This window comes from Zeugodacus cucurbitae, chromosome 5, assembly GCF_028554725.1.
Source record: "Zeugodacus cucurbitae isolate PBARC_wt_2022May chromosome 5, idZeuCucr1.2, whole genome shotgun sequence".
NCBI lineage: Eukaryota > Metazoa > Arthropoda > Insecta > Diptera > Tephritidae > Zeugodacus > Zeugodacus cucurbitae.
This window is the reverse complement of record NC_071670.1, coordinates 38,192,313-38,215,858: the sequence shown is the minus strand read 5'-3', so window position 1 is coordinate 38,215,858 and position 23,546 is coordinate 38,192,313. Positions and strand designations below refer to the sequence as shown.

The following is a 23,546-nucleotide window of genomic DNA, read 5'->3' as shown; positions in this document are numbered from 1 at the left end:
AGAATTCGGTAGATGTAGCTGCTATTCGACCAATTTGGCCGTGGCGATCTCAGCGGTGTAAATTCACGCATCAGGGCCAAACAACTCTTCTCCTAAGACGATGTTAATCCATTCTTGTGAAATCGAGTATATGGCTACCTTTACGGCCTATAGGCCAATCCTTTGTCGCAGTAGATTCGCCGGTAAAATCCACTGTTTTAACAATGACGCCGAAGCACTTTCGGATTGCACTTATATAAACTGTTCTGAAGTGATTTCATGATTATGGGATTATCATAAGCGGTCTACCAATACGATATTGAGCACGTATCTTTCTGAACGTGATTCGTCAAAAACCGCCACGTCAGTCTTGTTGAAATTTAATAAACTAATTTTTGACGATCGCTATTGAAGAAAAATATTAACCATATACAGCATTCAAGTGCACCTTGATTTCACTGCGCAATTTTGCTCCCGAAAATAGGTATCGCGTGACCGATCGATATTGCTCTTCATCCATTTTTTTATCATCCGTAGATATACCCAAATATGTATATCCAAAATAATTAAAAAATATTTTAAAATGTGTCCGCCATATTGGTCCGCCATTTTGTATTTTGGAAAACTACCGTAAAATTTGTATTCAGCGACCCCGAAAATTCCCGTGTAACGAGTTTCAAGCGAATCCGACGAATTTTTCAACAAATCGTCCGCTATATTAGATCCGTCATTTTGAATTTTGAAAAAACCGACACCGGATCAGCGACTCTAAAATCCCCCAATAGCGAGTTTGAAGCGAATCTAATGCATTTTTACAAAAACTATCCGCCCTATTGTTTTTTTGGGAATATGTCAAATCCCTAATCCGATTGGGTTAAATAGACTTCGAATTCGGATTCAGCACAGACCAAAAAGCGTAGGGTACACATTAAAATATCCCCAGGTCAAAACCTGAAGAGTTCATGCTTTTCGTAGTTTATTTTAGGAATGAAATATTGGATGGATCGATCGATGAGTCAAGCTGCTGGACTCTAACGGTCATGGTGGTAACTTTAACATATTCATGTGGACTAGAGGGGGACTTTACCTGCTGTTGGTTGAATGAGGTTGTACACGTAGGAGTTGTATATTTTTTCAGCAAAGCATGTAAAGCTTATATCAAGAGAGCTCTCTTGTTTTAATGTGGAATGATATTCAACAAACACTTTTATCGCTTCTTCAAAAGCTGTTGGGTTCATCAAGAAAGATTGCAAGTCTCAACTGAAACATGAAATAAAATTGTTTAATTAAATTTATATCCCCCAAAATTTTTTTCAATCCATTTTGCTGTCTTAAATAAGCGCACAACCCCACTCGTCTTTGCACAGCTTAATAAATATTACATTTCCGCCAACAAACCAAACACAGAAATATATATATAAAAACGCGAACAAGCAATATAATGCTACTAATTCCCATCGCCATAAAGTTATTTAATTAAATTCCATGCCATTTTATTATCAGCAATTGCACTAACAATTAAATTCACACACTTACAGTGACCGCATCACGTTGGCGAAATCACCAGTGAGCGGCAAACCGACACGCCTCCCCTCACTGCACTCCATGGGCATTGACAGTGGCGGAAGTGGCAGCGGCAGCGGCAGTGGCAGTGGCAGCAGTGCCGGTGTGCTCACCTTTCAACAAGCCATGTCTGGCGCCGTCTCACCGCAGTATTCCACTGCCGCACCGCTACTGTTCGGTGGCGGCGGCGGTGCAGGCATTGGTGGCAGCATAGCCACAAATATGGATTTGTTATGTGGTTCATCCACGGCGCTCGCCTCCGTGTTGGAGGACACTGCAACAAGTGCTGGTGATATGGTCAGTGACATGCTGCAGACTGGTGACTCGCCAACCATGAGCCATCATCATAACAACGGCAACGGCGGTGGCAGCAACAACAATAACAAGAATAACGGTTTGAATGATAGTCACTATGAGCTAGATGTTATCGAAAGCGGCATTGGCAGCGTGGGCGCGGTCGTCAATGTGGGCACAAGCGGTGTGCATCGTGCTGCCTCCAATATATTGCACAGCAGTTCAGCGACCATTGCACAGCTGCAGGGCAGTCGACAGCGTCAACGGATGCGCACCTCGAGTATGCCAGCTGAAAGTAGAAAGGTAAATATAAACTCAACGTTAAATTTGTTTTTTTTTTTATTAGCGTAGGTCAGAGTGCATATATGTGTGTGATTGGGTAAATATGTATGTGTGCGAATGCATGAACGGGTGCTTGACTTGTTATTGTAAAAGAAAAACCCCTGTTGGAAAAATTATTGATAATGAGTTGGAATTTTTTATTTTTTCAAAAATTTAAATATTAAATTAAAATGATAAATCTCTTGAATTCATTTTTGCTGATTTCTTCAGAATATGAAAAAATTTCACAATGCTTATAAATCAACACTCTCACAATCAACATTCAAAGTAAAGTTGCAAATTTCTCAATAAAAACTTTAATAGAATAGAAATTTTAGTTAGATTCCACAAATCGCTGATCCAAAAATTTCCAAACAGGTATATACACACGTGTCACATAACCAAGCCTCCCTTGCAACTGCTCACAAATTTAATCGCAAATATTTTCTGAAAACAGTGCAAGGAAGAGCAAAGCAAGCAATGCAAAAAAAAATAAATAAACTGTTGCCGGCTTGATTGCGCGCTGTGCTTCCGTTTAGCTTTTGATGACTTGCTTGCAGCACTTCAGTGTACTTAGTTGTTGCTTTAGCTACCTCCGCATATTAAATAATACCAACTTGAAAAGTTTATCCTGAACTAAAGCTAATTATGAAATATTGTCGTCTTTAAGTAAGCTTATCCTCTCTAAGAAATTCAGAGAGAAGGTTCTTCGCTTTAATAGCAATTGAGATAGTTATTAGTAGTTATCTATTTTATCCTCTAATTTCACTATATACTTATTTCAAAATAGTAAATCTCGCCTCTTTTCATTTTACTATACTATCCCAAGTACTTTCAGTTGCATTGAGTATCATACATTTAGTATATCTGGGAGATGATGAGTCCTACATTTTCTATTGTTTTCTTGATAAAACCACATTTTGCCTAGTAGTATGGGAGCAACCCCACATATCTCCATATCAAATCAAAATACTCTACTACAGATAATACGTGATGAACTTCAAGGGTTCTATTTCTGGTTTATGATAGAAGTGAAGTGGAAAGTAGTTTCCTTGTTCTATTCTACGAGGGCTGCTATATATATTTCTGGCCTAAAAATGAAAATATTCCTATAGGTATAGGAATATAGCAACGAAAATGGTTTTATTGTTTTTCAAAATATTCTCCATCAAGATTTATACACTTTTGCATGCGCTCAAACCAATTTTGGAAGCACTTTTTCCACCGATTCAGACACCTCCAAAACATGGTTTTTGAATGCTTCAACAGCATCTTCTGGCGACGAAATTATTATTTTCTTGATGTGTGGGAATAAAAAGAAGTCATTAGGTGCCAAGTCAGGGCTGTACGACGGATGACCCATCAATTCGACGTTTTGGCCGGTCAAAAAGGCGCTGGTTTAAGTCGATGTGTGAGAGCTCGCATTGTCATGGTGCACAATGATTCGTCTTCTCTTGTTCGTTTTGCGAATTTCTCCGAAGACTTCAGGCAAACAAATGGTAGTGTACCACTCAGAATTGACCGTCCTACGTTGCTCAAGCGGAACAGTCGCCACATGACCAGTTTTGCCGAAGAAACAGGCAACCATTTGCTTCGAAGTGCTTCTTCCACGAACTACTTTCGTTGGATTTGGCTCGTCTTGGAAGACCCACACGGTCGATTGCTGTTTTGTTTCGGGCTCATACGCATAGATCCATGATTCGTCACCTGTGACGATTTTATAAACGTCTTTTGAAGCACTGCGATCGTATTTTTTCAGCATTTCTTTACACCAATCCACACGAGCCTTTTTTTGAGCGATTGTCAAATTGTGCGGGATCCAACGAGAACAAACCTTTTTTACGGCCAGGTGTTCATACAATATCGAATGTATGCTGGTGGGAGAAATGCATAGGCATGCCTCTATCTGAAGGTATGTTACATGACGGTCTTAGTTTGGCCTCATAGTTTGCGGCTTTCCTATCGTTATAGGACAGACCCATTTTCAACGCATATCCTCCAAACCACCATGCCCCGATATGGTAGCAGGATCTATTTAATAAGTCTTTAGTCTACATTCCGTTATAGATTTCCATAATGGGCAAGGTATTAGCTCCGCCTAGGATTCATCTTGAGAGGCTCCTGTCCTTGCCAAGAAGTTGATTTCTCGTTTCCAAAAATGTTCCTGTGATCGGGAACTCAGATTAGGGACAGGTTGAGTTTTTCTGCCAGTGAGCTCTAAGCCCCCCCGCGTTTGTTGACTACCTTAGGTTGCTACCTTTCGGATGACGTCTCTTGGCTGTTGATGCAGGAGTATTAAGCGCATCCAGTAACCCCACAAAAGACTGCCCTGTATTCCACTTAATTTCTTAATGTTATTCCGTTTATTTAGTGATGGCCACTAAAACAGACTTCTTTATGTAAGAGTTGGGGCAGATTAATTGTTGTACCACTGAGTGAGAGAAGATTAAATGAAGGAATCTTGGTATCACTCAGGAATATCATCAGTTCTGTTATTCGTGGGTTTACACCAAATCCGTTACTCGCGGACCACTGTTCGTAAAGGGAAACAGCCATCAACAGTATATCGTCTGCTTAAATTTTCATTGATTTGTAACATAATGTATTAGGAAGAGCACATTCGTCTTCTTCAAATAGCGCGTATTTCAAGCGTTCCAATAATGATATACATATAATAGCTTATGGTTTTCTATATTTCAAGATAGTCTATGAAAAGGATTTTATTAACATCCCATATATAACTTTTCCAGCTGGTTATTAAGCCTTCCCTCGACTGGGTTCATAAAAGTTACTACTAATCATTAATTCCTTGTTGATTTTAATTGATTGTGAGCTCATGAATATATCACATTGTTCTGAGATTTCGCATACAAAACCTCCTCATGATATCTCTAGAGTGTTACCTGTCTCTACTTTATTTTATGTGTTCTAAATAATTTTGTAGAGCGTACGAATGATGGGTAGCAAGCCCACCACAATTTTTAGGTTTTGAAGTATGAAAATTTATCAATTTTATATTACCAAAAGTTCCGTCACTAAATATAGTATTCCTCGTAAACCAAATGGCCGACAGTTGTAAAATGTAAACACATGTCCTTTGAAGAATGGACCATTGCTAGCTTCTCAGATTCTTTCAGAATTTTTCAGTCTCTCTGATTCAAGATTCTAATGTAGGTTATTATTAGCTACTAGTCTTATTCTGTTGCCGACAGTTTTAAAAGTAAAGAAGTAAATATTTCGATAGTACCAATAACTTGAATGTCCTGTCAGAGACGGCACTTATAGCTTGCTCAAATCGCTGAAATAATAAATTATTTTACAGAAAATTCAGCTGCTGCTCTGGCAAGGCTTCCCGTTTACAAAAGTATAATATATTCTTGTCTCAAAATAACTATCCCTGCATTCGTTTAAAAGTTAAATTCCATTTATACGAATTTTCGTAGACGAAAATATTATATATTTATGGCTGCTCTACTTTTACAATTTGGCTTGTTTGTTTTCAATTCTCGACCGACGGTTTCACATGAATCCAAAATGAAAAAAATGGCATAGTGTTGACTCTCGTCCGCCACAAATTTAATACGCAGTTATGGAAACACAGACAAACTGCCTACATATATACTCGGCAGCAATTTATATTTTACATTTTCCTCCAATTTATTTGGCGCTTTTCGGTAGTAGTGCTACAGTTAAGCTGCTAGTAATATGAAAGCGACTGACAGCAATCTCTGCCGCTCGACTGAATAGCTCAACTCTCAGCACAATTTATGCAAACACACACACACACACATGCAGATGCACAAACACAAATGTAAATGTATAAGGCAACAACTTTATTTTTTAAAAGACAAACAGAACACACACCCACACGAAGGCACGCATGCTTGACTGCATACGTTTTTCATCAAGTCAATATACGAATGTATGCATGCGCTTTTGCCCACTTTTGTGTTTACCTTTCTTTTTTCTTCGTCTCTTTATTAAATTTCGCTTATGCATACTCATACACGCACACATATTCTTTGAGAATCCTCGTTTTTAGGTCAGCGAACCTGCAAAGATAAATAAAAAGTTTTTAAATCAATATTTGACTCGCCTCAGCGCCAACTAGCTATCAACTATGTAAACGCTTGGGTGCGCACGAAAAACTGAAATATCATATTCCAAATCAGGGCAGTGAGAAAATTGTGAATTTATTGCATCAGCTGTTCACTGACAAAACAATTTAAATGTGTGCGTTGGCATGTCGCTGACAACTAACGTGGAGCATATTTATTTAAATGCATAACTGTTATAGGAGTATGTATGCGTGCATGTATAACGAGGCATATTTACACCAGTTTGTTCCAATTATATGCATGTGTACAATAATAATTGCCCATTGAAGGAGTGTAGGTATATATGGTTTTGATGATAGTAAGATGTCCGAAATCTACGTATATTAAATTTCAGTATATTGTAGTAGAGAATTTCGGCAGATTAAATACAAACTCGACAGAAGATTATGGTACAAATTTATAAAGTAAAGGCCTTCTGGCAGACACACCTCTGGGCTATCAACTTCAGAACCTTAGTATGCTTATCTCGCTGGAACTCCACTGAACCTCCTTCTCTCTTTCTATCATGTACTCTATTGGTGTATTATAGAGAAAGATCCTGGGAAAGTTATGAGCGTTCACTCAGTGTTTCAAATTGGCTTCAACTTAGAGCTTAAAAAAGCTTTCATAACTCGGTATTACCTTTAATTCCCTGATGAAGTTTTTATTCCAAATCGTCGAGTAATTTGAGACAGCCCATCTCCTAAGTTCGAGGGTCGTTCTTATGATTTCCAGTTTTCCAGTTTCTGATGTCCAAAACGAACATGGAACATCCCTCACATAATAAAGTTCACATTCGAAAGAATAAATCTCGGAAGATACTGAGAGTTACTTACCTAACCATCTCGCACAGCCAAGGGATTATAAAGACTCTTTCGACACGGTATTTTAGTTCCAAACATGTCAAGTAAGGTAAAAATTATACTGGGTTATAGGAGTATGTATGCGTGCTTGTATATTGGGACATATTTACACCAGTTTGTTAAAAATACATATGTTCAATATGATATAACGGGTTTTTCAAAAGGGGCGCTACAAAAGTAGATCGATGGGGACAGCAAACGACGACATATTTTTCCCATCCTTTTGACATTTTTCTGCAGCAATGGTTGCCATTTCATCATGGAAAGATATGCGATCCAACAACGATCCGAAATTATTAAAATTTACTACCGAAATTCGGACCTCAAGTTTAAGAGCGAATTTTCATCGAAAAATATAAATATTCAGCGATGATGCTCATTTCTGGCTGAATAGCTTCGTCAAAAAAATCCGAAAAAATTACGGCTTAGTTCCTTACTGTGAATGGGAATCGCTACCGCTCAATAATAACCCAATATTTTTGGCCCGAATTGGATGTGGATATGGACTTGGACACACCGAATGTCACAATCGATTTATTGAAAACCAAGTTTAGTGAACGTTTTATCTCACCAAATAACCCAGTCAATTTTCCGCTTCGGCGATTTGCCGCCGTTAGACTATTTCCTGTGAGGCCTCGTCAAGTCTATGGGCTATGCCAACAAGCTAACTACGATTGATGAACTTCGAATATCGAACTTGAAATTGCAGTATTGGCCGATTTATGCTTTAACACCGTCGAAAATTGCATATTACGCTTTAAATGTGAATGCCTAAAACATCAGAGCAAAACCTATATAACAATCGGCTCTATATAGACAAATATTATACTTTTACCCTTTTTTAATAGGTAAGTCACACCAAGTTCATTTTAATAAGCTCCTAAATGTCAATCAGAAACTTGTATTTAGTGCTTCAAAACTATTTCCGGAATTTAATAAACATATAATAATAGAATGTATAGCGAATAGAGGTAATCGCCAAAATGTATACTAAAAATTTCAAGATGAGATCATCCAAGTATACACCAAGGCGTATACTCCATATTATTATAGTTGCTCTCACTATTATCACCACGATCTTACTCATTTTGAATAGATTCTACTGAATAAATATTTTTCTAACGCAGGTTGTATAAAATGAACAAGTTTAGTATTTTTTCAACCACATTCATCTTACTCATAATGCTGGCGGTCTCTTTTTATTATCACAAAATAATAATAATAATAATAACAATAACAATGATAATAGCAACCTTGCCACATGAATAAACCAATGTCGTCGCAGTCAACTTTTTTCCCCTCTCAACCGCTTCTGATGTTCTTTTCACAACTACTCATTTCATTATGCATACACTTCTAGTTCATCTTAACTAAGTGTATGCAACTCGACACAGCTGAACACTTGCGGCTTCATTTTAATGTGATTTCACTAGTGCTTTTATACCGTACTCCTCACTGTACTATGTTTATTTACTTGTAGCCACGTCTCGCCGATACGCGGCGTGCAGCAATACATTGTGCCGACCTCGATTTGGAATATTATCGCCTAAGGAGTTTCAGCATCACGTCGCATGGTGTATGCAATTTGGGTGATTCCCTGCGGTAAGTAAACAGACAGGCACATCAATAGACACGTTAGGCGGCTGACAAAAACGTACAAGAAAAAAGACAGTATTAGAGAGTGGAAAGGGAGAAGTAGTTGAAAATGTCATAAAGCAGACGCGAAGACGACCAACATAAAGAGATTATAAGTAAATATACATAGATACTAAATACACCGTACATACATTCAGGCATGGAGCAGTAGTGCTCATGTAGCAGACGCGACTAGACTAGACGTAAGACATGCAAATGACGTTGAGGATATTCATGTCAGTTGAAATTAAATATTTAAAACGCAGCAGTATTTTCACAAAGCCCCCAGTAGGAGGCTTTCATGTTAATACGAAGGTGGTGGGATAGGTACATGAGCCTTTAAATATGAGAATTTTTCAAAAAATATATTTAAAAAAAAAATTATTTTGTAGATTTAAAAGACAATAAAACAGTTCAAGATCACTAAATCTGTATAATTTATTTTGGGGATATTGCAATACACCCACATTCAGTCCACGATTATAGTACCGCTCATCAAGTAGACAGATTTGCAATTTAACTTCATGAAATATTCTTTATATAACAGCAGGGTTGTATTTTGGGATGACGAAGATATCAAGAATTAAATCAAAATTAAATAATTTAAAAAAATATATATTTAATAATAATAATCTTAGCAGATATCTAGAGCCTCCTCAGAATTACTTCTATGACTATCCTAAGGTTCTATAATTTTAATCAATGTTTTTCGAAGTAAACCAGGAACCAATTGTGCTGATACGGCTCGAGAGTAATAGTTTTAAAGTTTTAGAAACCTCCTCTTTACCTCCTTCCACCTTGACGTAACTAACTGACATATGACTCAGTTTGAAAGTAGTCTAGTGACAAAAGTAGTAGTCTAGTGACAACTGACAACTGATAGATCTTTAAAAGCGCACAGAGCCTTTTCAAACAGTCCACGTATTTCCATAAGACCACAGACTTAAATGCTATAACAAAATTTAAAAAATAAGTTCAGAATTTTTGCCAGCTACTCGCATCTACAATGTTTTATGCCACGGCACGTTTAACGCTAACTGACTTGCTTTTCTCGCATTTTTTTCTCCATTTTCTCCACTCATAAAATCATCATTTGACGGCATGTCAACCGCGCCGCCGCCATCTCATCTGATTACATCTGCTATTCGCTCAGAAGCCGCCGATCACGTTCAATCAACTCAGTCACATCGACGGGCACTTCCAACAGCGGCAAGGAGCACCGGAACAACAGGTGCGTTTAATGCTATCATATTGTTATTAACTCAATTATGCGACGTTGTAATAGTATATTCAAACGGCGTGACGACATGTACCTGATACAAACACACCTATTTCGTATGCAATTACATGCATTTGATTTGTTGGTGTTTGTGGTTATTTAACTTGTTAAAAAATCAATAAGCGTTTAATAGCATAAATGCCGTCAAATTCAATTTCAACTACCTATGAGTTTGCCTTGCTGTTTTAACACTCTGCTATTTTTTGTTTTTCTTTATTTTGCACAGCAATGCATCGCATATATCCGGCGACAACATTTTTGAGTCTACGGAGAAACAGGATGCAGGCAAAGCGCCGATACCCGCCTATAAAATTGCAATGCTTGGCGCTTCTGGTGTTGGCAAAACGACATTAACCTATCAATTCACAACATCCGATTACATTTGTGCCTACGACTTGAGTTTGGGTAAGTGTGGCAATTCGCATGGCAGGAATATGGCTTTGTAAATATGATATGTAAAGTGTTGTGAATGAATTTGCGTTTTGTGTGTCAAAAGTTTATTTGGAATGTTTTGACTCAGTTGTTATAATGCTATAAAGTGAACTGGGAAAAAGCTATTTAAGAATATGTATTTTGAGGTAATTAGTTTTGACTATCTTTGGAAAAAATGTGTTATTATGTTTTATTTATTCGATTTCTGTTTTATTGTAAAAAAAAAAAGAATTTATGAAGTGAAATAAAAAAATAAAATATAAACAGTTTCTTTTGGTTTCTTTATTTTATTTGTTATTTATTATTTATTATTCAATTTTATAATAATATATATATAATATAATTTGAAACTGTTTACGTATGGGTAAGTAAAGATGTTCCGCATTCTTAGCAAATTTATTTATGTTCCGAATCTTTACTTGTTGAAGTTATAAATCTTTGATCCAACAATGTTGTAGGTGTTGAAATTTCCTTTCATATTTCACCAAAAACATAAAAATCGGTTAAGATTTACCGGAGTTATGACCATTCAAAGTGTTGGTGTCACGAAAGGATATTCCCCTCCCCGATTTACTCGCATTCGGATGCGCATAAAAATGTTAATTAAGCTGGAAGTTCTGCTATAAACTTAATTTGGATATCTATTAATGCGAAACCAGTTAGAAAATGTGTGTACTTTTGAAAATTCTATGAGAAATTTCGATTTCAAATGCCTCAAATTAATATATTATTTTCCAAATTGCGACCACTTCCGTTCTCAAATCATATAGATATATACATGAAATTGGTGTAGAATTCTTCATTCAGGCTACAAGAGTATATAAACGTTTTTACTAACTTCCTGGACGGATACAATTTTATTGCAAACAAACACGAAATTGACTCTCAAACTGTTGGAAATAAGGGCTTAAAATTGAAATATTTGAAGAGTTAGTATCTCATCACAATAACTTTTCATGCGACACACAAATTTGCCAAAATGCAGATTTCTACCAGGCACCCAGAAATGGCAGCAGGTGGATTTCTGCCTGATACTGTTAACGCACTGTTAACTGTGCAGACTGTTATGTTAGCGTACAGTAGAATGTTATTGTCCATGTTAAGCCGCTGCAGAGAGGTCAGAAAGCATGTAATCACACTTTTTGCCAAAACTTGGTGGGTTCTTAATATTTTTCGAGGTTTTTTTGTTTTAAATTGATGCATTAATTTGGCGAAAAATTATAAGAACAAATTCCATGGCAAAGTGATTAAAATTAATAAATATTTAATAATACAATATAGTACTATCCTTGCTGTTAGTAGGTTTTCAAACTTTTACAAAAAAGGGAGCTACTTAACTAATGGTACTCAGAATAATCTGCAGGCCTTCCTACAACTTTCTATGGCCATAATGTCCAAATAAAGTTAGCATTTGCTGGTGTTTGATGCTGTTTTCTCATATTTGTTGCCGATTGCAACATATTTTAATTTTTTATAAATGTTTACAGTGCAACAACAACAACTATTTTTTTATACACTTGTGGGTCATGCGATTCTGAAGAGACCAGTAAAAAGCGCATGGCTCTAAGTGCCTCCGTTTGGCCACAATTCGCATTTTTCTATTTCGCAGCCACCTACTGCCTGCTCCTGGTCGCCTAGTAGAAATCCCAGTTTTTCGCACCAAATTGAAATGCATTTTTCTGCAGTGACGCCGGCAGAGCGGCAGAGCCGTCGGGCATCGCGCTTTGGTGTTGCATATGCAAAGGGGCAAATTTGAATTACCGGAAGCGGGAAGTGGCGGGGCCGGAAGTCTACTCTGACCGGAAACCGGAAATGAAAATAACAGGGTCTCACTTCCGGTTTGGGGTCCAGACCGGAAGTTGGGGACCGGAAACCGGAAGTGGCTCATATCCGGTTCCCGTCCAGTGGTGATTTCCGGTCCCGCCACTTCCCACTTCCGTTGTTTCAAATTTGCCCCTTTGCATATGCAACACCATCGGGTAGCTCTGCCGCTCTGCCGGCGTCACTGCAGAAAAATGCATTTCAATTTGGTGCGAAAAACTGGGATTTTTACCAGGCGACCAGGAGCAGGCAGTAGGTGGCTGCCGAACATAAAAACGCTTATAACTTTTGACCCAGTGGTCGTAGCAAAAAACTAAAAATGCCAAAATTTGCAGAATCGCATGCGCTACAATCCTAGCTAAGAAGATTTACTCTTGGAATTACCAACGAGTTTATAAATTTAAAAATATGCGTAAAATAGCAAACTTCCAGCGAAAAAGTGGCTAAAACGTCGGAATTTGGCGATCTAACTTGCAAATATAGAAACTACATGCTTTTCTACATTAAATGAGCACATAAAATTCTATGAAATATTTCATGAATTAACGATATGATAACACCAATATCGAACACATTTCGGTGCATCAACCAGCGTTTGCACGTGCATAGCAGAAAAGACGAATATAAAATTAAAGTAGAAAATTATTATTTATTGTGTAACAAACAAAAACATTCGTTCAAACAACAGAATATTGCGTATATTGTGTAATAAATTATTTAATTAAGCGCAAACATTAAAAGTAAAATATTATAAACAAAATTTATTTAATTGAACAAGTGAGGCATTCAATGGATGGCTATTGACACGGACTAACTACTAACACCATTTTCTGTAACATATTTAAGCAAACGAATTCATTTTATGTAAAATTTGCATGAAAATTCGCGATTTGCATCACATTTTTAATTTTATAAATTCTCTGGTAACCAACAAGTTAAGTTCACTTAGTCGGGATTGTAGCCAATGCGTTTCTACAAAAATTTAGATCGCCAAAATCCAACCGCTGGTTCAAAAGTTATAAGCATTTGTGTTTCGCTGCTGTCTGGCGCTGCCGACGTCGGCTGCGAAAAAATGCATTTCAATTTGCTGCGAAAAACTGGGATTTCCACCAGGCGACCAGGAGCAGACAGTAGGTGGCTGCGAAATAGAAAAATGCGAATTGTGGCCAAACGGAGGCACTTAGAGCCATGCGGTTTTTACTGGTCTCTTCAGAATCGCATGGCCCACAAGTGCATACAAAAATAGTTGTTGTTGTTGCACTTTAAACATTTATAAAAAATTAAAATGTGTTATAATCGGCAACAAATATGAGAAAACAGCATCAAGCACCAGCAAATGCTAACTTTATTTGTACATTATGGGCATAGAAAGTTGCAGGAAGGCCTGCAGATTATTCTGAGTACCATTAATGTTAAGTAGCTCCATTTCTTGTAAAAGTTTGAAAGCCTACTAACCGCAAAGATAGTACTATATTGTATTATTAAATATTTATTTAATTTTAATAATCACTTTGCCATGGAATAATGCAACAATTTAAACAATAAAACCTCGAAAAATATTAAGAAACCACGAAGTTTTGGCAAAAAGTGTGATTACATGCTTTCTGCACTCTTTGCATTGGTTTAACATGGATAATAACATTCTACTGTCCGCTAACATAACAGTCTGCGCAGTTAACAGTGCGTTAACAGTATCAGGCAGAAATCCACCCGCTGCCAATTCTGGGTGCCTGGTAGAAATCTGCATTTTGACAAATTTGTGTGTCGCATGAAAAGTTATTGTGATGACATACTTTGCAGAATTCTAAGTCTTCCAATATTTCAATTATAAGCCCTTATTTCCGATAGTTTGATAGTCAATTTCGTGTTTTTTTGCAATAAAATTTGAGCATGACAGGAAGTTAGTAAAAAAAAGTTATTCTTGTAGCCTGAAGAATTCTACACCAATTTCATGTATATATCTATATGATTTGGAGAACGGAAGTGATCGCAATTTGGAAAATAAAATATTAATAATAACTATTTCAAATCGAAATTTCTCATAGAATTTTCAAAAGGACACACATTTTCTAACTGATTTCGTATTAATAGATATCCAAATTAAGTTTATAGCAGAAAGTATTCTCAACTTCTAGCTTAGTTAAAGTTTTTATGCGCATCCAAATGCGAGGAAATCAGGGATGAGAATTCCCCCTTAATATGACACCAACACTTTGAATGGCCATAACTCCGATAAATCTTTACCGATTTTGATGATTTAGGTGAAATATGAAAGCAAATTTCAACACCTACAACATTGTTGGATTAAAGATTTATAACTTCAACAAGTAATGAATCGGAACATAAATAAATTAGCTAAAAATGTGGAACAACTCTACCTATCCATTCATAAAAAGTTACAAAATTTAGTTTTCATTTCCAAAACTCCTTGCATCGATTGCACCAAGCACGCCATTACATTATCATACACATTCTTTCAACAAAAACCAGAAAATATGAATTTTTGTAGCGAAATTTGCGATTTCTACAAGGCATCCAGAAGTGCACAGTTGGTATCCGCGGCATTTCTTGCGACGGTTTTTGGCGAATATCTCGAGATATATCTCCACCTGGATCTGGGTTCTGACAACGTCATAGTCTTTGTCATCCCGTGGGACATATTTCTGCATCAAGGGATTTGACCTGGCTAAAACTGATGGCTAAGAAAAATTAAGTTTTCTGAAAATTCGACGTTTTTACGATATTTTATTGTTGGTACTTTCACGGTTTAAGCCATATAATTCCCATAAATCTTACGTCAAACAGTTTTTAGTGGCTAGAAAATGAATGTGCAACAAAATAACAAAATTATCAAAAGTACACATTTACTATTCAATTTATTATGCATTAATAAACGAAACATGTTCATTAACATCTGAAGTGCCGCTGACCACTGCGTATGAGTAATATTAGCTAAATAGAATCTATGTACATATAATTCACATAACACAATGCTTTGTTTACATTATATTATATAGCATTAAAAATGTGTACTATTAATATCAAAGCAGCGAACAATTCATATTTTATTATGTTTATTAAAGAAATATTTTTCGCAAAAAAATACTGATGAGCCTCTCGCGTGTGCGTTTGAATAGCACTTTGCTAGTTTACATCTTCATTTAACTTACGCGTGCTATAATCAGCTCAAAAGTAGCCATTAAATAGGTTATAAAAAAATATGTGTGTGAAAGTAGACTGGCTGTGAAAGCATTTAATGTTGACGTATAAAAAATTAGTTGTTCAATACATAAATGTGTTGTTAAGTAAACTACTCGTATGAATATATACCACCTTGGTATGCTAGCATATTATTGAAAATGCTATTTCCATGTATTTTTTAATAAATAAATAAATCTTTATAAATTCGCTAGTCATTAAATTTAATGATTGCGGCGCTTATGTGTTAAGTAAATATGAGAAGAAAGTGAATCAGAAAATTATTTAAAAATATTAAGATGGAATTTGTGCTAATATATATTTTACAAAAATAAAAACAAATTTGAAAATTTTTATTAAAATGTTATTGTGATGATTATTTTTGAAAATCACATACATGCTTATAGAATCATGAATATGCAATTATTGCTTTGTCTAAAGTATTTTGCTATACAAATGTTCAGATATATAGAAATACAGTGAAACTTCTCTAACTCGAATCATCATAATCCACGAAAAAACTTCGAGTTAGAGAGACTTCGAGTTATAGAATTTTCATTAAAACATATAAATTTTCAAAAAGCTGTAAAAATATAGATTTATGCACTCTTTTATTTAGTCACTTCGCAACAATTTTTGTGGACATATGATAAAAGATGTTTTCTGTAATTTTGTTTGTTGCATTTTGCTATTGTTTGGCTCTTGACGTCTGTATCCCATGCCTTTGTTACATGATTTATGAAATCCATTAGAGTAATATCATTTTTTGTTCTCCTCCATACGATATAGAGGGACTCTTTTAAAATTGTGCATCGATAGTAAAATTTTAAATATTGTAAAATATAGGTCCTGGTCGAAAAGTTCGATTTATGGAAGGAGATTTGTATAAAATTTGACTTCTATTGCCACTTCAAGAGTTCGAGTTAAGGAGAACTTCGAGTTATGGAAGTTCCACTGTATATGTAAGAAAAACTAAAAATTTTGGCGTGAAAAGTCCAACGAAGGGCAATGTAAAACTTAATATTCGACAGATAAATCAAATTAAAAATCAAACCACTAAAGAATTTTGAACTGCAAAACAAATAAAATATAATTTGGGATTTCCAGTGACAACCAGGCATATTGCTCACATTTTACATGACAGAAATTAGTTAAAATGGAAGAAACCGGTGTGCAAGCCTCATCACAAACAAGTGCACTTAGACTTCACCCGGAAACCCATGCAGTGAACAACTGAGATGGATGATTTTGTGTTTTCCGATGAAAAAAATATTAAATTTAGACGGACTCATACAGTTGTTGCTGACACGATTTGTCAAAAATAAACTTTGGTGGTGGCTGCATTATGGTTTGGGAAGCATTTTAATCGAGAGGTAAAGCAAAAATATGCTTTGTGTCACCGAAAATGGATTCAAAATATACACCGAAATGTTGGAACATGCTGTCATTTAATTATTGGATGACAAAATGGATGAAGATACCACTTTTCAACAGGATAACGTTGCCATTCACGTTTCTAAGAAGTCTTTAAAATGGCTTGAGGAGAGCTATATCGCACTTATAAAGTGCCCATCATACAGTCCTGATTAGAATTTAGTGGAGAGCATTTGGAGGAACATATCCCGCAATTTCTATGAGCAAAAAGGCCAGGGACACCTTTATTTGACTGTATAAGAGCTCAAATTAGACATTAAAGAAACTTGGGAAGATTTTGATCATTCGAAACTGAAACATTTAGTGAACTAGATGCCAAATCGTGATTTTATACTCTCGCAATATGTTGCACAGAGTATCAAAGTTTTGTTCACATAACGGTTGCTTGTGTCACCAAGAAATAAAAGAGTTAGATATGGAGTTATATATATATATAAATGATCAGGATGACGAGTGGATTTGAAATCAGGATGTCTGTCCGTCCGTCTGTCCGTCTGTCCGTGCAAGCGATAACTTGAGTAAAAATTAAGATATCTTAATGAAACTTGGAACACATGTTCCTTGGCACCCTGAGGAGGTTGCTTTCGATTGGGCAAAATCGGGTTAATGCCACGCCCACAAAATGGCGAAACCCGAAAACCTATACAGTGTCATAACTAAGCCATAAATAAAGTTACGAAAATGAAATTTGGAACATAGGATCCCATTAGGGACGGGCACATTTGGATGTAATTTTTTTGGAAAAGTGGGCGTGACCCTGCCCCCAAATAGGTTTTTTGTGTATAACTCGCAAACCAACAAATCTATATAAGCCAAACTTTCTGCAGTCGTTTGTTTTATCCATTTGTTTATACAGTCTAAAAATGAAAGAAATCGGATAATAACCACGCCCACCTCCCATACAAAGGTTAGGTTGAAAATTACTTAAAGTGGGTTAACTCCCTAACGAAAAACGTCAGAAACACCAAATTTTACAAAAGAAATGGCAGAGGGAAGCTGCACTGAGATTTTCTTACAAAATGGAAAATGGGCGTGGCGTCTTGACACCCTGATGACACTGGTGGAATATGGGTGAAATCGGTTCACAACTACATCTATTTCCCGTATACCTCAATTTTGAATTCCATCTGATTCGTTCACTTTATAATGTATTCATAAGGAACAATGAAGCTAGCGGAATAAAACTTTACACAAATACTGTATTTGAGCTGTGACATCACTTGTGGAAAAATTGTCAAAATCGGACCATGACTTTTCAAGGCCCCTGATATCGAACATGAAGAACTGAGTGCCTAAGGTTAATTTTTCACCGAAAATATAGGTAAATCCCTCAGATATTTTAATGTAATTCAATCTCTCTAATATTTTTTCTTATAACAGTTTCTCTCTGTACCTGAAATGGTAAAAATCGGGTCATAACTTCCCCCAGATTCCATATACCTAATTATAAGTAATATTAAATTAAGTGAGCGTATAGTCTTCGATATATTGTATCTTGGTGGTGAAAACGAGTGAAATCGGTTTAGGAATTACCACAGTCCCCATATATTATGATGATTTTCGTTATTCTATTGAACTTTATACCAAATATATGGGTCGACTTGTGTTATCTTTATAAAATTACATCAATAAATTGCGAGAGTATAAAATGTTCGGTTACACCCGAACTTAGCCCTTCCTTACTTGTTTATCATATTATTAAAAAAATTGCATTAAAAATAACAACAACAACTAACCTGGGTTTTTGCATTACAAACAAACTCCCGTTAGCCTAGCAATCAATATAACATCGAATTTGTTTTAAGTAAGTCATTGATAAAAGAGAGAAAATGAAGAATGAAAAAAGGCTGTGTTTAAACGAATGTATGTCACTGTATATATAAATAGACAGACAGATTAAAAATTATTGTCACTTTCTTCCGCTTTCTCTTACCATTACAGACGACGATTACGGTCAAAAGACAGTGTCTGTGCTTGTTGATGGCATCGAAACGGACTTGGAAATTATCGATCATCCTGCCTGTGAAATGTCGGTAAGTAGTTGTCACACTAAACAACATTCACTGGACGGCATATTCCTGCTAGCCATTGACACCGTTAGATGTACGCCAATCGCCACGTAGAGTGTGGGTAATTGCCAGCAATGCATTGTTGAGTTGTCGCTTAGTGATGTTGAGCTGAGTAGGTCAAGTTCTCACTTGAGTGAATATTTAGATGCTGACGACGTTGACGGCCAGCTAGCCGACGACGACCTGCAAAGTTAAAGTGTTTCATATATATATATATATATATATATACATATGTGTACTTCTATGGATGCTTAGAAATGTAGAACATGTTGTTGACATAGAAAGAGCGAGCCAACATTCTTACGATATATGAAAACAATAACCTTTATACGAGCAGGCTCCGGCATACATACATAACACTCATGTGAACACATATAAGAAGAAATATACAGAAATGCACGAACTTAATTGTTGGCGCTTGTGTGTCGCCGAGATAAAGCTCAGCTGAATGTGTGTGTGAGCGTTCGTGTTTTGTAGAATGTCATTAACACTTTGTATGTTAGCCGACAATAAAGCAAAAACAGCTAAATAATATTGCCTACTCCCACAGCGTTGAAGATGTCAGCGATAAAGCCAACAACACTAATATGCGCCATATATGTTTCTAGTAGAGTAGAGTATAAAGGATTTACGACGTATATAATATGCCGTTTTTATAGAATACTTACACCCGTTATCAACGCAGCGACTGTCATCTCAGCATATTAACAATGCACACAAACACACACATATACACAACCACATACAGCCTTCAATTCATAGTATCACCCAGTGTCTGCTGGGTGGCAGCAGCACATACAATTTCATTGACATTAATAACAATTATCTATGGCTTTTATATGAGCTAAGTAGCCGGTTTTTTCAATTTATTCTCATTACGATGTCAACATTTTTTTCCTTTGCAGACGGAAGCCTTTTGTTCGACCTACAACATCGATTTATTTGTTGTTGTCTACTCGGTGGTGGATCGCAATTCCTTTAAGGCGGCCGAGAAGGTTTTGCAATATTTGAAAGAACATGAAATGTTGCTGACACGTGGCGCTATTTTAGTTGGCAATAAAACGGATTTAGAGCGACATCGCGAGGTTAATCGTCAGGGTGAGTATATGGCGAATAAACAGCAAAATTTATGGAGTTAGATATAGTTAGCAGTACTCGAATTATTAATTATTCGAAGTTTCATAAGAAATTTCTGAAAATTAACTCTTTATGATTCTGAGAAAAATCATTTTTGATTTGTATTTGCTGTACTCAACTTGCACTCTTTCTGTACCACTACAAAACTAAAAAATCGGTTAAAATATGATCATCACTTTAGATATACGTTCAGAGGAGATTCAAGTATGTTTAGGTTAGGTTAGGTTAGGTTGTAAGGCTTTTTCCTAAAGGGAAACACACGTACACTTTAAAATACAAGCCTGGTTCCCCCCTAGATTAACAATTAGGAGTCGACAAAGCACTCTGAACCTACTACAAATCTGTAGAGATTTTTAACTTCGATATTTGCTATTTCGCGAGCCTGTTCAAAAAAGTGAGATCCAAGAAATCTCTTTCTTGATCTCGCAAAGGTGGGACATCCTGAAGAAAGTGATGAGATGATTCCACCTCATCCTCCTCCATGCAGCTTCTACAGCTAGCATCCGGTAAGATTTTTAACTTTACAGCGTGGATCCCGATGGGAAAATGGCCAGTAAGAACCCCTACGACTAAGGAGAGGTAAGGTTTACTGAGGGAGAAGAGCTCGGTAGACCTACCGCGGTTTACCTTGGGCCAGAAGGATCTAAGAAATTTCTTTCTTGATCTCGCAAAGGCGGGACATTGCAGAAGAATGTGATGAGATGATTCCATGATGATGATGATCTAAGATAAGGTTTATCGTGGTTTTCCTTGGGCCAGAAGGATCTTGCGACTGCGCATGTGTTAGTAACTGACCAGCGCCTACCCAGCTCAACCGAGGCCCATCTGTCCATTAGCAAAGCGCAATAGGAAAACGGTGCTCCTACATACTTCCATGCTTCTAATAGTGAGTCTGATGTTCCTAATCTTGCAAGCTCATCAGCCTTGCAATTCCTCGTGTGTGTTTAATACGGTTTAAATTTTGCCAAAAAGAAAATATAATTTAGTTTTGTTTTTAATACATTTCCACAAGCATCGAAGCATTCGTTGAAGCACTAAGAGGAAATGAAAATATTAAATCTTTCTGAATTTAAATCTCTTACAACCTTGTCGAAATGTCACATCTTCCAGAGAAATCAAGTCTCAGATCTGATATGAACATATCTAAGTCATTGAACTACTTTTATCTCCTTCAGAACAGAAATGTCTTCCGACTTATTGATAATCTACTATCATCCGACATTTATTCAGATATTTTGTGTCTCTGAGAGAGTGAATAATCCATGTTTTCACTTCTTCTGCTATATGGATTCCATAAGCTCCTAAGTGAAGTCATATGATTCCTTGGTGTTTTCGACGCTGTAGAAACCTTACTCACTTTCACTAATAGACCAATAGTATAGTTTGATAAGACCTGCATGAGAGCCTTATAGTTTCTTAAGTAATTCAAAATATACAATAATATATTGTAAGATTTCAATATCCGCTTTATTCCATACCCATTCCATTCTATTTCCAGCTGGTCGCAAGTTGGCTAAAGAGATTTGCTGTAAATTTATTGAGACCTCCTCTGGACTTGATCACAATGTTAACGAGCTACTCGTCGGTATTGTCGCGCAGTCAAAATTGAATCCACAGCGTATACGTAACCTCGACGAGCGCGATCGTCAACGTCTCAGTCTACAGAGTGCTATACAAAAGCACCGACACATGCACATAGCGCCACGGCGTATGGTACGACAGGTGTCCATGTATCATCCCGATGACGATGAAGACGATACAGCCGATAATGAAAACAATGCGAGTAATAGAGCTGGTGTTAGTGCCAACAATGGCGACAACGTTGATGAAAATCAACCCGCCGCTGATGAAGGCATCGGCACTGGCAGCGAACGCACCGTAAGCACGAGTCTCTCTTCAACCGGGATGGGTATCAAACTGGCAACTTCGAAGAACTATGTACAACGCACCAATAAACGTACGCTTAATTTGGAAAGTATACTCAAGATGGGTGAGAGTGAGTTAGAAGATGAAGAAGAAGCGATACAGCGACAACCGGCACTGCTCAAGCAGCAACAACAAAGGCGTCCCATGAGTAAATTCGATCTGCTTCTATCTGGTGGCAAGAACAGTTTAAACACATCACCAAAGAATCGTCGATTCTACGGTAGTGGCGCTGTAAGCGGTGCAATCGGCGCTTTTACCGGCGGCAGACGCTGCGTTAGCGATGGTTCAACGAGTGACAATTACACGGAGAGCAATGATCAGCTGTTGGACGAAGGTAATCGAAAGACAGTGTCCAAGTTAACGAATCGTACGAAAGTGTTTCTCTCATCGGTGCTGAAGTTCAAGAAAGCGGTGAATATGCGTCGTAGAAACTCTTCCAGTTGTAGTGATCTATTCGTTATATAAGAGTAAAGGAATAAGGTAGGATAAATATGAAAACAGAGAAAGTAATGATTAAATGCCCTTTGTTTAGTGAACAAGAAATCGCTTAGTAACCAGTGATATGATTTTGTATATATTATATATATGTATATTAGATTTATTTTTTCCGAATGGTGAAATTTTAACACCATTCAAAACGTTTACAAAAATCACAATTGATCTCTTGAAAACCAAATCAAATTAGAACCCCACTGTGAAAGTTATCTTTGAACGAGGTTGAATTGAACAACTCATCTAGCTTCTCTTGTAGTTTTGTCTAATTAAATTGAAAATCTACGGTCTTGTAATAGACATCTTGATCATGTACCTGTCTAGTTGAACTTAATTCAATAGAATATGTGGGTACCACTTTAAGTGGATTTTCCGATTTGCCATTCATTTCAAAATTATTATAAAAAAAAATGAAAATAAAAAGAAAGCATGTAAAGCACTCTTATTTCTCAATAACTGATAGATGTAGACTACACTTTGGGAAACTCAGAAAACGTTGGCCATCATCTCTCTGAACCGAATTGAATAAAATCCACTGTTATAATACTTCTTGGCCTCTGGTCCTAATATTTCACGAGGCATATAGTGCACTCGGTCTTTTGAGATGCCTACTGACTCAGGTTATCTAACGCACATTCAATATTTAAAACAATTTGACGGTAGCTATCTAGGAGAAGAGTCACCGTATATAACAATCAAGCACTCCTTGATTTCACTGCGCCATTTGTTTTCGAAAAAACGAAAATCGAATCCCTGATCGTTATTGCACTTTTATTTTCTTGTATGAGTCGAAATACGATATTAAATTTTTGTTGCGATAGTGGCGCTAACGATAGTACTCGACAATAACCTATACTTAAAGCACTCAGACACTTCCACGCTTATATATTTACTACATAACTTAAAAAGACAATCCAAATAACAGTACTATAATGTAACAAACGAGGTCTGTTCAAAAAATAAGTATGTAGTTTGGTTTCGATGACGAATCGTCGGTATATGGTAA

The 23,546-nt window shown here is 36.6% G+C and overlaps 1 protein-coding gene across 1 annotated transcript in view; it reads left to right on the top strand.

Annotated features, from left to right (window-relative positions):
• LOC105211990 (uncharacterized) overlaps window positions 1-22,517 on the top strand; it is a 109,279-nt gene extending 86,762 nt beyond the window's left edge. The window contains 7 exon segments of the mRNA XM_054230507.1: window positions 1,518-2,139; window positions 8,598-8,719; window positions 9,906-9,983; window positions 10,258-10,436; window positions 18,858-18,949; window positions 19,891-20,083; window positions 21,621-22,517. Coding sequence (XP_054086482.1) covers window positions 1,518-2,139; window positions 8,598-8,719; window positions 9,906-9,983; window positions 10,258-10,436; window positions 18,858-18,949; window positions 19,891-20,083; window positions 21,621-22,513 — 2,179 coding nt within the window. The 3' untranslated portion in view covers window positions 22,514-22,517.
• Window positions 22,518-23,546: the final 1,029 nt, after the last annotated feature.